The sequence below is a fragment of the Herpailurus yagouaroundi genome, unplaced genomic scaffold (assembly GCF_014898765.1).
Source record: "Herpailurus yagouaroundi ecotype Mexico unplaced genomic scaffold, PumYag 77, whole genome shotgun sequence".
Classification (NCBI taxonomy): domain Eukaryota; kingdom Metazoa; phylum Chordata; class Mammalia; order Carnivora; family Felidae; genus Herpailurus; species Herpailurus yagouaroundi.
The window spans coordinates 11,161,511-11,175,386 of record NW_024412388.1 but is presented as its reverse complement, the minus strand read 5'-3'; the positions used below and the strand labels follow the sequence as shown (position 1 = coordinate 11,175,386).

At 50.3% G+C, this 13,876-nt stretch overlaps 1 protein-coding gene across 1 annotated transcript in view; it reads right to left on the bottom strand.

The window, feature by feature from the left end:
- Positions 1-13,876, bottom strand: part of LOC121027835 (forkhead-associated domain-containing protein 1) — a 92,442-nt gene that overhangs the window by 43,166 nt on the left and 35,400 nt on the right. Inside the window, exons 13-14 of the mRNA XM_040471520.1 lie at positions 5,348-5,418; positions 2,686-2,838 (exon numbers count right to left, since the gene is read on the bottom strand). Coding sequence (XP_040327454.1) covers positions 2,686-2,838; positions 5,348-5,418 — 224 coding nt within the window. The remainder of the gene's footprint in view (positions 1-2,685; positions 2,839-5,347; positions 5,419-13,876) is intronic.

The following is a 13,876-nucleotide window of genomic DNA, read 5'->3' as shown; positions in this document are numbered from 1 at the left end:
CCGAGATCACAGTCCCAGGTCAGTCGTTCCTGGGTGCGTGACCTTGGGCAGGTAAGAAGCAAGAGAAGCCCCGGTCTCGCTATCTGCACAATGGGGACAGAAACGGTGCTTCCTGCATTGGGTGAGCGTGAGGGGCAGACAAGAGGCTGAACGTGAACTGCTCGGCATGTGGTCACCATTCATTAATAAGGGTCGGTCGGTTAGTTCTTCTGTGATCTTCACTTTGCAGAAGGGGAAACAGAGAGATTGAGGAATCTGCCAAATTTACTAGTAAATCACAGGAACAGGGATTCGAACCCGGATCCATTTGACTCGAGAGCCTGTGTTTCAAACCTGGGGTTGGCAAACTAGGGCCCACTAGCCAAATCTGGCCTGCTGTCTGTGCTTTGTGAATAAAGTTTTATTGGCATACCTCCTTGCTCACTGTTTGTAGATTGCCTAGGACTTCTCCCGCACTATGACGGCAGACCTAAGCAGTCACGATAGAACAGTGTGACCTGCAAAACTGAAAATATATACTATCTGGCTCTTTCTGCAAAAAGTTCGCTGACCCCAATCTAAACCATTTGTGTGAGCAAATGGTTGTATGTTGTTACATGTTGTTACCTACGTGTTGTTAACCGTTCGTGATAAAAAAGTATTAGCTCGATGAAAGAACCTAGAATTTCTTACTAGTGAAAGAGTGTCCTCAACAAGTCAGGATGTGTGAGAAGGAGTTCAACTAATGAATTTTGACACACGTATTTCGAGAAAGGGTGGGGGTGATGGGGTCGTATGGTGTGGGGAAGGTTCATTTAAAATTGGGACCCCTGGAGTTAAGTCTGCAACAGGACTTTCAGATGAGTCCCTTGGGTCAAGGAGATCGACTAAGTGTCTGGGGAATGATGACCCTCAGCAGGATAGTAATGCCCATGAGCAAGGGTGCTGTCTGGGCAGGCACCTGACCGTGCTCTCTGCTCCTCGTGGGCTGGTGTGTGCCGAGGTTTGTTCTGTTTAAAGGGGGTTTGAAGCCAGCCGTTGAAACCCTGTCTGCATCAGGACTGAGGTTATAAATGCGCGTCGGGGAGGCTGGTACCCAAGGTGGTGTTGAACATGGTAGGGCGGAAATACCGTATACCCACAGTGGAAAAAGTCAACCCCAAATTAAAAGTGAAATAAGACATTTGGAAAGGGAGAGGGTAATCAGGGAGGAGCGAGGAGGCAGGGGGAGAGCTCTGTGAGGCTTTTGCAGAGTTCCAGCTCTTTCTGGTTTTATTTTCCTCTCTCTCGAATGACACACTGGCTTTTTCTACGTCTAATTGACCTTCGAAATGGACTCATCTGGATTTAAGGCTATTAATACTGCCTTACGTACAATTTTGGTCAGATGGTTCTTCCCTTTTTAGTCTTTCTAGTCCTTTTTTTTTTTCTTTTTTTTTCATAAAAGGCAGAAAGGCAGAGAAAGGGGCAAACAAAAAAAGAGGTAGAAGGAGGAGAGAGATTTCTTGAAATAACCGGGCATGAATCAGAGGCTTAACGAGGCAGAGAGGTCTGCAGAGCTGACGTGTGACAGAGAGGGATGGTCCGAGCTGGAAGTCAGAACTGCCAGGTGCAATCTGCCTCGGGGGGGGAAGAGCTGGGGTCCAGCAGATCTGGGGTGGCTGTCTCGAGGTGGGTGGGAGCAGGCAGGGGCAGCCTGTAGTGGTTATCACCCATGGCTGCATTCTGGAACCACCCAGGAGCACTTTGAAATCCGAGTGCATGAGCCACACCCTCGCCTCAATTAGATCAGAGCCTGGGGATGGGGGTGGGGGAGAGGTGGAAAGCGCTGGCACTTTTTAATCTAACTGACAAAAGCACAGCCAAAGTCAAGAGCCACTCATCTAGGATGATGGCAGTGAAGTAAATTCATGGCCGTCCCTGAACATCAAAAAGGGCTGAATATAGGCCAAAGATGAGAATCGACTCATTAAATGCAGTTTCCTGGACTTCTCCAGAGATTCTGATTTAGTGGGTCTGGGCTGGGGCCTGAGAATCTGTATTTTTAACACGCGTCCAGTTGGTTCTTATCGGGCAACTCTGGGAAAACCTTCCTCTAAGACTTTGCTGCTGAAAAGGTAGTCTAAAGACCCGTGCTCTCAGCACCAGCTGGGAGCTTGTTAGAAGTGCAGAATGCCAGTTTCTGCCCCAGACCTGCCGAGTCAGAATCTGCATTTTAAAGCCTCCCCAGGTGCTTCGTGGGCACCTTTAAGTTTGAGAGGTGCTGCTGTAAAGTATCTCCTAGCTGGCTTGGGTTTTAGAAAAGTAAGTAGCCATTTTGTCCGTTTGTTTCCTATGATATGTACATGAGAGCGGAAGACGGAAATAATATGAAGTCGGTCCCGCACGCCCTTAGAAGCGGTCCGTCACTTACAAACCAGGACCTGTAACGGTGACCTGAACTTGTTAAGTCAACTGCGATATCTAAGCAAATAAGCTACCGTTTCCAGGAATTTCAGTAACCTCGATGTTTCAAGCCAATTTCGCTGTGAGTTTTAGAACTCAAGCTTCATGTTAATTCCTCCAACATTACTCACTCATTTAATTAATTTAGTTCCATAGCACTGAACAAGGAGTTGTTGAGATTTCGCCCTCTAAGAACATGCCCTCGGAAAAGGCCACTCCGTCACTTTCCAGGAGTAAAGACAATGACAGGGACCGCCTTACCTCCTTCTCTTCCAACAGCTGCTTGATTCTGTCTCTCAGCTTCTCCTCTTGCTGGAGCCTATCCTCATTCAGCTTCTCCTTCTCTGCCAGATGCTCCTGCAGCTTCTCTTGCATGAAAGACTGCTGAGCTTCCTGAGAGCTGTGGATCTTGATCTGAAACGAGAGGAAAGGAAACTGAAGCTGATGGGGGGGGGGGGGGCGGGGAGCGGGGGAGGGAGACAAGACTAATTAAAGGAGTCATTTCAACTTGTTTTCTTTTTATAAGTTCTTTACCTCCAGGGGACAGGACAAAGGTTTACACGAAACTTTCTTAATGCTTAGCCTACTTGCCAGTAGTGAGGCAGTTGAGTTCAGTGGTTAAGAACTCAGACTCTGGATCTGGATAGAATCTCAGCTCTGGTTCCTTCTAGGTGCTTCTCCATTTAGAAAATGAGGTTAGTAATAATATCTACCTCTTAGAGTAAAGATTAAGTGAGATCGTGGGGTGCCTGGGTGGCTCAGTCAGTTAAGTGTCCGACTTTGGCTCAGGTCATGATCTCACTAGTTGGTGAGTTCGAGCCCCGCGTCGGGCTCTGTGCTGACAGCTTGGAGCCTGGAGCCTGCTTCTGATTCTGTGTCTCCCTCTCTCTCTCACTGTCTCTGTCTCTCTCTCTCAAAAATAAATAAACAACTAAACAATTAAAAAAGAAAGATTAAGGGAGATTGTGATGGAAAGCTTTTAACACAGTGCTTAGCACATAGTAGGTGCTTAGTAAATGGCAGCTAGAATTATTACTTATTATTAGCTGAGTGGAAGAGAAAAAGCAGTTAGTTAGGGTCAGAAGGCCTGAAGTTTTGTCTCGATTCTTCCATCAGCTAGCTGTATGACACTGAAATAGTCACCTAGCCTCTGAGGCTTCATGTCCAGACCTGTAAAATAAGGAGAATGGACTAGATCATGGACTGACAAAGTACTATCTACAGGCCAGATCTGGTCCCCTCCTAACGTTTATAAATAAAGTTTTATGGGAACAGAGCCATGCCCATCGTGCTCATTCATTTACATACTGTCTGTCTATGGCTGCCTTTACAGCAGCAGAGTTAAGTAGGTGTGACAGAGACTTTATGGCCTAAACTATCTGCCACCTGGCCCTTTGCTTTAGATGAAGTTTGTTGACCCCTGGACTAGATGGTCTGTGGGGTTGATTGCAATGGTTGTCCCAATACCTTCCCTTCCCTCTATCCATATGTCTTTGGCTATGTACCTTTTTTAATTTATTTTTTTTTAATATTTATGTTTGAGAGACAGAGAGAGATAGACAAAGGGCAAGTGGGGGAGGGCAGAGAGAGAGGGAGACACAGAATCTGAAGCAGAATCCAGGCTCCGAGCTGTCTGCACAGAGCCCGATGGGGGCTCGAACTCACGAATCATGAAATCGTGACCTGACCCGAAGTCAGATGCTTACCCGACGGAGCCAGCCAGGCGCCCCTCTGGCCATGTGCCTTGCAGTGCCCACCCATATCCTGCCCTGACACTGAATTCAGCCATGTGACCTGCTTTGGCCAATGGGATGTTAACAGACGTATCCCGGCAGAGAACTGAAAAGCATTCTACGATCGATCGGGCTGCTTTCCCTTGTACTTCTGCATCGCCATGGGAACGTTCCCAGGCTAGCCTGATGGAGGATGACAGACAGATGGAGGAGAGTAGAGGTGTTCCAGCTGAGGCCAGCCTCAAGGGCCAGCCAACACCCAGATACTTGGGCAAGCCTGTCCAAGACTGGTGCACCCACCTAGCGGCTGACCCTAGACACGTGAGCCACGAACAGTAATTATGGAATGCCACTGAAGTTTTGCGGGTGCTCATTACACAGCATTGTATGTCAGTAGCTACGAGAGTGGTCCGATCCCTAACCATCAACTGCCTCTCAAATGTTCACGTTACGCAACTGTTGCTAATTCGTCTCCCTGTACTGTTGCTAGTTGTGTTGTTCCACTGCATTCAATAAGCACAATTTTCAACATGTGGTGGTATTTATCTCTTAATTTAAAAAAAAATTTTAATTAATTTCGAAAGAGAGAGAGAGAGAGAGAGAATGAGTGAACGAATCCCAAGCGGGTTCCATCCCACCAACCGTGAGATCGTGACCTGAGCTGCAATCAAGAGTTGGATGCTTGGGGCGCCTGGGTGGCTCAGTCGGTTGGGCGACCGACTTCGGCTCAGGTCACGATCTCGCGGTCTGTGAGATCGAGCCCCGCGTCGGGCTCTGTGCTGACGGCTCGGAGCCTGGGGCCTACTTCAGATTCTGTGTTTCCCCCTCTGTCTACCCCTCCCCTGCTCACGCCCTGTGTCTGTCTCTCAATAATAAATGAACGTTAAAAAAATTAAAAAAAAAAAAAAAAGACTTGGATGCTTAACCAACTGAGCCACCCGGGTGCCCCAAGATGTGACGGCATTTAAATCTTTCTGATAATTCTGACAGAAGGAAACACGCATCCTGTCCTTGTCCTTGCCCTCCTGGGAGATCTTAGCCACCCTGTCTGAATCTTTTTGTGTCAAACAGAGATACCACGTCACCTCTTGGGGAAGGTGGACTGACTGGTTAACAGAGAAAAAACAGTGCACAGTGCTATATAGATGCCGAGGAGGAGCTGAAATGAACTTTCAAAGTTAAACTATTACCTGAAGTTCCTGGCTTTGGTTTGTAATTTTCTTGTAATGTATCAGAAGATATTCCAAATACAGAGACAATCCTTGAAAAAAGAAGCAAAGAGAAGTGTTAATTCACTTCGCCTCCTCTGCTTTCCGAATAACGTAGTAACAGAGCTTGCGCACAGGTGGATGAGGGCAACGCTGTCCTCCCACCAGGAAGACCGGAGTCTCCGTCCGATGTGTGGTTTAAAAATGGTTGCCCAGTCTTGGCTGGGCTCAAATCGAGTTTCTTGTTGAAGGTGGAAAGTAAACCCCATCCGCAGAGCACCTACTGACTGTGTCCACTGGGTGCAAAGCCCCGAGCCGAGTGTGGGGATGCTATGAAGCCATTCGTCAAGGTTCAGTCTGAGAGACGGGGTCTGGCTGCCTGATAGGAAACATGCCGCGGCTCCAGCTGGCACCTAAGTGACTACTGACAGAGTGGGGGAGTGTGAGAGCCTCAGAGGAGGGGAGATCATTCACCCAGAGTGATCACAGGAGGCTACCGGGCCAAGGAGCCACCGGGTGTGGGCACTGCTGGGTAGGCAGCATTCAGAGTTGGCGGGGAGGGCATTTCTGAATGAACGATGTGGAAATGGCAGGCTACGGGCTGACGGCCCTCAAAGATAACCGGGTCCCGATCTCTGGGAGCCTGTGAATGCTTCCTTACGGGGCAGGAGGAGCTTGGCAGATGTCATCAAGTTAAGGTTCTTGAGATTGGGGGGGGGGGAGGGGTGGATTATCCTGGACTACTGGGTAGACCCAATAAAATCACACGGGAAGACCAGAGGACGGGCGATGGGACAGGAGCAGAGACCGGAAGATGCTTCACTGCTGCCTCTGAAGATGGAGGAAAGGCAAAGAAATGGGTCCTTTCCTAGAGCCTTCGGAAGGACCCGGTCCCTCTGACACCCTGACTCGAGCCCAGGGAAGCCGATTTCAGGCTTTAGGCTTCAGGCTGCGCGAGAACACACATGTGCTGTGTTGAGGTGCTGCGTTGGTGGTATTTGTTACAGCAGCCATAGGAAACTAATGTGGGGGTGAAGGCAGGTGGGGGGGTCGGGGAAGGGAGTGCACAGCCCTCGAGGGCGCTGTGCTTAACTGGGCTGCTCGGACGCCGCCAGCAGGGAAGCAGAAGGTGGAGCTGGGGGGGAAGGCTGGGGTCGAGTGGTGGCCGGTCCGGAACAGTAGCCACAATGTGTGAACTGGCTCGAAACGTCACTGACGTGTACAGAGTAGGTCCCGTGTGCCCGGCCCTCTGCCAAGCAATCAGTGCGTCACCGCACTGTGTCACCGGATCGTCACCCCGTGTGACAGGGGAGGCAGCCGGGCCCCGAGACGTGCGGCTGCCGAGTGCCGCAAGGCTGGCAAACAGCTGAGCCGGGCCTTGGGCTCGAGTCAGTGGGACTCTAGCATCCGTGTCACTGCTGCTTCAGTTGCCGATGGAGCAGTGAACTAACTGCTTTGACGAGGAGTGTTTTCTTGTTTTGCTCCTTTTGTCTTTTCAGAAAAATAGCTGAGGTGAATTAGAGGCGGAGGAACTAGCAGGTTTCCTGATGGCAGCACCGTGGATAGGCTGGGCTAGACAAATTCTCTGCTGTGGGGGCTGTTCTGGGCACTGCAGGACGCCAGGAGCACCACCCCCCGTCCTGGGCGTGACAACCGAAACGTCTCCGGACATTGCCGGATGTCTCCTGGCGGCTGAATCCCTTCCTGAGAGTTAGAGGCTGGGAGCCCATGGACGTCCAGGTCTTTAGGGCCGATGTTCTAAACTAGGGTGGGAGAAGGGAGAAATGGGGATAAGAAAAAGAGAGAGAGAGAGAAATCTCCTCTTAGGGGTAGAATGGTGGCCCCATTGTCAGACAGAGAAGACAGGTGAGGGTGGTGTAAGGGCTGGTGAGGAGGCAGGAGCTACAAGCTCGGTGTCAGACGTGTTGAATTTGAGGTACCAGAAGGACTCTAAGGAGAGGTGGTTGGACGAAAGCAGGACCACCCCGGCCCAGTCCACCCAAGGTCTTCATGAGATTGAGAGAGCACCCTTCCTCCTGGTGGCCACGGCCCCTGCCAGGGGTCCCACCTGCTGCCTTATGTGGTGCCCAACCTGTACTTCCATTCTTGGTGGCACGGCACGTAGAGATGTGCATGTGGCCATCGATGCCACGGGAGTGGTTGTGGAAGTGCCTGGATGGAGACTGTCTTCATAAGAAAGGAAATGAGAGAGGGGAGGGCCAAGGGCTCCATTGGAGGAAACACTCAGGTAGGGACAGGAATAGGGGAAAGGGGCTGCTGAAAACCAATGAAGAAGGTCAAGAGACAGGCAGGGTGCACCAGGCCCGGGGGAGCCAAGGGCTGAGCGTGTTTCCTGGAAGAGATCCGAGAGCGCTGGGGGAGCCGGAGAGAACGCAGGCTGGGGAAAGATGGCGGGTCTGCCAGTCCAGGCGGGGCTCCATGTCAGGGGTAAAGCAGGCAGGCAGAGCCAGAGTAGGAAATCTGCAATGAAGACAGAGGGCGTAACACACTTCTGCAAGAGCCAAGGCGGGATGGGAGTGCCAGGAACAGAAAAAGAGCTAAAGAAGCAGCGGGTTCCAGGGAACGACTGCCATCTTGAAACGCATGTTTGATGGCAAGAGAAGGATTAAGAGGAAGAGGAAAGCGGTCGATGCCAGAGAAGGAAGCTGTAATCCCAGACCTTGTGCACGGGTTCCCCTGGGAGGGACAGCGAATGGGAGACCCAGGGAGGGAAGAGCTGCATCTGGAGAAAGCAGTGAGACTATAGCGGGAATTTGGAGGGGGAAGGGAGAAAAGGTGGGGGGAGAGAGAGAGAGAGAGAGAGAGAGAGAGAGAGAGAGAGAGAGAAAGGAAAGGAGCTGCATATGTTCATGCCTGGGGCCTTGATCCCTGGCAGTGCAACTTTCTGAGAATTTCCAGCCTGTAAGAGTAGAACAGTAATATTATAATAATAGCTATCAAGTATTAAGTACCTACTGTGTGCCAGGCACCACGCCAGGAGTTTTATGCGTGCTATTTTCTATAGCCACGATAAACAGCCCAGCAAGGAAATGTGTTTGCCCTTGTACGTGAAGCAGCAGAAATTCAGCCAGGTTGAGCTACCGAGCTGGGAAGTGGTAGGCGCAGAATCTAGCCCCGGGTCTGTCATCCTCTTTTAAGCGACGGGAGAAGTGCTCTGTGAGGACATCAAGACGGCAGGGAAGGCAAGATGGCCTGGGTACTGTTGGCAACAGCTATAGGAGCAAATGGATTTGGGGTGGCTCAGCTGGGGTACAACCCGTGACTCAAGAACCCAAGGGGAGGGATCAAAGCAGGAGTGGGATCCAGAGAGGATTAGGGAGAGGAAGGACTCAAGGATGTCGAAGGAGAAGAGGGAGTGTGTGGTCGTGCGTCTGGGTTCCATGCTGAGCCGTAGTCATTATGGGGTTTCTCTCTTTTCGAGAAGAGGCCATTCTTCATCATATTTCTGGTTACAAAAGTTGTATGTGTCTATTACACAAACCCAAACATTACAGACATCCATAACGTGGAGACTGTTCCCTGCTCTAGCCTCCCTGGCTGGCACACCGTAGGCCTGCAATCAACAGTTGGTGAATGACCAAGTGAAGGTGAAGGTCCTACACAGTCCCACCACGCTGGGAAAATACTCCCAACACTGGTGTGTCTTTTTCTTCGGACTTTTCTTTTGATTCCGTACCGATACTTAAAAACGGGAGCACTGTGCGTATTGTATTACAACTTGGCTTTTTTCATGTAAAAATGCTGCATATTTTGGATATCTGAGAAAGAGTGATTTTTTACGGATGCAGGGAAGCCTTTTATCTGTAACAAAGTCTTGCAGAAATAGACACAAACAACTGACCTTGCGGGAAAAATGTAGAGTTCTTTCTTTTCCTTTATCAAAAGAAGCCGAGAAACCAGGCAGGAGGAGTGGGGGCTAACTTTCAAGGTCCCTCTTGAGACGTTTTGCATCTTCCCAGATGGACCACACAGCAAATCCCTGACCGGTCACATCTTTAGTGGCAACACCAACCTTCTGAGCCACTTAGGACAGTGGCCAGCAATACTCCAAGTCGAGTCTCCCTTAACATTAGTCGACCTGCCTTCTCCCGGGGGATTCATTTCAGGGTTTATAGACCCAGTCTGTTAGGTGAACTCTATCTCTTAGGACAGTATTGGAAAAGGCAGGTAGCGTGGTGGTTAAGAGTAGGGACTGGGAGGTCAGAGGGATCTGTACCGAATCCCACCTTTACCAGCTGGCTGTTGAGACACTGAGCCCATGGTCATGACTCTGGGAAGGAGGCCTGGGAAGGGCTCTTGTGGGTTCAACCCAACTGAGTGCTCGTGGCTCGGAAAATCCCAGTTGCTGCCAAATGGAGATGGGCGAGAGGCTGCGGGCCGGGTTACCTTGGTGCGAATAAATCAAGCTGGAGAGCCCGTGCGTATACCTATCTGACCCACATTTAGGTCAAATTAGGTCCACAGGTATTTCAGGCTGGTGACAATGGCAGCTCTCGTTTATTAAGTCTTACCGCGTGGCCCAGGCTCCATGATCGGCACCTGCATCTCAGCATTTTAATCCTCACAACATCTCTAGGGGACTTTAATCCCATTTTACGAACAGGTAAACAGGAGCACACGGAAGTCGAGCAACCTTCTCACACAACTAGTAAGCGCACAGCTGAGATTCAGACTTGGCAGCTGGTCTCCGAAGCCCGGGCTCAGAAACGTTCTGCTGTGTCGTGCAAATGGAGTCTTCCTTGGGCCTGGCTCGTGGTGCACATCAGAGAGGGCAGCTCACCTTGGGGGGCGAGAACTCTTAGCTCTGTCTCTGCCCAAGCTGATGACAGAATCTGTCCTCTAGGAACTGGGTGTGTACCTGGTACCTCTCTGGATCTTCAGAGAGAGCGTGGGGTCACAGACAAACACACACGCATTAGGATCACAACGGCCTGTTTGAACCCTGACCTTCCCATGTGGCAGTTGTGTGACCTTGAACAAGTTTCTGAACGTCGCTGAGACTTGCTTTCCTTACCTGAAAAACAAAGACAATAATAGTACCTCGCTCGCTAGGATACGGGAGGATAGAAAGACACAACGCAACACATATAAAACACCTAACATGGGGATAAGTTCTCAGCAGCAGCTAAATAAACCATGGTTCCTACCCTCTTCTCGGGAACTGGGAACACAGAAGGCCTTTTGGAGTGTTTGTGGATGGCGGTGAATGACCGGGGACCCCCTGCTGGCCTCGGCGATGTGAAGTACCTGAGTCCCCTCATCATGCTGGAATACTCATAAAAGTAGTTTTGGGGCCAGTTTCTTCGTTTCTAAAATGAGGATAACAGTACCTGCCTCACCGAGTTGCTGTGAGGATGAACTGAAATGATACATGGAAATGCTTAGAATAGCTTCTGGAGGAGAAGGGCTCAGTCGTGAATGGTGACCACCATCATCGCAGCCATTGCCATTATCACCTCTACCATCGCCACCATCGCAACCTGATCACCGCCACGACTGTCGTACTCGGCACTACCACTGTCCTCCTCACCGCCATCATCACCATACCACCATCACCGTCCTTACTTACTCAGACCCCGACTGTCCTCATCATCCTCACCATTTTCACCACCCTCACCACCACGGCCACCGCCATCCTTGGGTAGATGGTTCTGGGCTGGGAATGAGGTACGGAAATCCTTAACACAGAGGACAGAGAGAATTCTCTACTCCATCCCTTTCTTTTAGTCTTTTGGGACCTTGCCATAATCCTGCCCGTACTGGAAGAGAAAATGCCCTTGCCATCAACTTCTCCTGCTGAAGGAATGAAGGACAGGCTCCACTTATTGATCTTTTTGTTGTTACCCGCCATGCTTCCTGTCTGACTCCTTAGGACCTTGTAGTTGCAATCGTGGAATACAGTCTGTGTTTCCCCCACGGGTGTTCCATAGGACATTATTCCCAAAGAGGGCAAGGACAGTAGAAAAGGAGAAATATATTTTGGGAACACTACATTCTTTACCTCCTTTTTCTAGATCCATAGTGCTTCTTAGTTATACGACGAACTCTGCAGACCTGAGAGGGCAGGTCTGAGAAATGCTGCCTGAAATAACTCGAATCGCTGGCCTGAGACTTTATAATTCACTTTATAATTCACTTCTCTTTATGGTAGCATGTATATGACTAGATTTCTGGACATAAGCTACAAAGACTAAAATGGCCTTGGACATGGGGAGGGGACAGTACACACATGGCTTGGCCCCACTGTTACTGGGATGGAAATGATGCTTTTTGTAGGCACCCATTATGTGGTATATGCCTTTCTGGGTTCTGGAGAAATACCACTACTAACATCTATTTCCAGATTAGACATACAGGGTAACAGCTGCATCCTTCGCACCCCATCTGGAATGTCTCACAGGCACCTCACACTCATCTTCTCCTTCAAACCTGGTCTTCGTGCAACGCTCCTTAGACTGGATTTTAGCGAAGGAAGCGCGTCTGTCCTTTCACACAAGCCAGAAACCTGGAGGTCTATAGACTCCCTTCTCTCTGTCACTTCTCTTCTAACCATATCCAATTCTGCCGCAGAGGCTGTTGATGTGCCTGGGGACCTTCTCTCTTTCCCTATCCCACCCCTGCCCTAAAGCCACCATCATCTCCTGGGACGGCATCCCAACGATTCCCTGGTGCTCCGTGTTGGCCATTTTCCCACACATTTTCCACTCCCAGCTGAGACCGTTATCTCCAAAAGCAAACCTGTTCCGTCCGTTTCCTACTTAAAGCCTTTCATTGGCTCCTTGCTGCTCTTAGGATAAAGCAGGGCTTCTAACAGGGGGCCCTGCCAGCCCGCGGGGCACAGCCCCCGCCCACTTCCCCTGCCAGCCCTGTCCCACCTCCCACCCCCATTTCTTTCAGACCCTTCTGTTCTTTATGCTCCCCTCCCCACTGCCACACAGCTCTCTTGGCCCAGAATTCTCTTCCCTCCCCTCCCCTCCCCTCCCCCTTTTGCCAAATAACTCCTACGCGTCCTACGCGTCCTCCTACCCTGCCCTCCCTGACCGGCTCAGAGTCCCGTGCTTCTCCTTTGTAGCACCTGTCACCATCCAAGTTTTATGTGCGCGTGAGTTTTCAGTTAATGCCCAACTCCCCTCCCCAAGACCACAAGGTCTGTGAGGGCAGGGACGGTGCCTATGCCCCCTCAATATTTCACTACAAAAAATTTCAGACAGGGGCGCCTGGGTGGCGCAGTCGGTTAAGCGTCCGACTTCAGCCAGGTCACGATCTCGCGGTCCGTGAGTTCGAGCCCCGCGTCAGGCTCTGGGCTGATGGCTCAGAGCCTGGAGCCTGTTTCCGATTCTGTGTCTCCCTCTCTCTCTGCCCCTCCCCCGTTCATGCTCTGTCTCTCTCTGTCCCAAAAATAAACAAACGTTAAAAAAAAAAATTAAAAAAAAAAATTTCAGACAAAGTTAGAGGAATTTTACAGCGAACACCCATACACCCTCCACCTGGAGTTCACCTGCTTCTGACCCCACTACATCTCTGCCCTGCACAGGGCTGGTGTCTCGTAGGCACGCAATGAAACTTTGTTGAGTGAAAACGGTTCAATGTCCTTCCCCCTAGAAGGCGATAGAGATAAGGCGACGAGATACGTGTTCAGTCGTGTTCACGTCAGCACTGTGAGTATGGAAAACGGGAAACAACCTAAATGCCCACGATAAAAAAAAATGTACAGGTAGCGCCTATTCTGTGCCAGATACTATTCTAAGTACTTTACATATACCAATATTTTTCAGTCCTCACAACAGCCTTGCGGTGGGTATTCCTTATTATCCTCATTTTACAGGCAAGCAAACTGAGGCAGAGAGAAGGTAAGTTACTCGCCTAGAACCACATAGCTGTTTCCCCGGGAAGATGCTGTGGAAGTTACGCCCGAAACACAACGGCAATGACAACATCAAATGCTGGCAAGGATGTGGAGCATCGGGAACCCTCTCACTCACTGCTGGCGGGAATGCAAAATGGGGCAGGCCCTTTGGAAGACAGTTTGGTGGTTTCTCTCCAAACCAACCATCCTCTTACCACATGCTCCAGCAATCATACCCTCCGGGGTTTACTCAAAGGGGTAAATGGACGGCTAAACAGATTGTGGTACGTGCAGACAGTGGAGTATCATTCAGTGCTAAGAAGAGGTGAGCTAGCAAGTCATGAGAAGACATGGAGGGAACTTAAATGTAGATTAGAAAGAGAAAGAAGCCGATCTGAGAGGTGGTAGGATTCCAACTGCACGGCATTCTGGAAAAGGCAAAACCGTGGTAAAAAGGAGCTGGAGGCTGGGGCGTGGGGGAGGGACGGACAGGTGAAGAGCAGAGGATTTTGAAGGCAATGGAACTATCCTGCGTGCCCTGACGATGGTGGATACACGTCATGATACCCCTGTTCAAACCCCTAGAATGTGCGACACCGAGAGCGAACCCCAACTCAAAGCATGGAGGCTGGGTTTCGCACTGA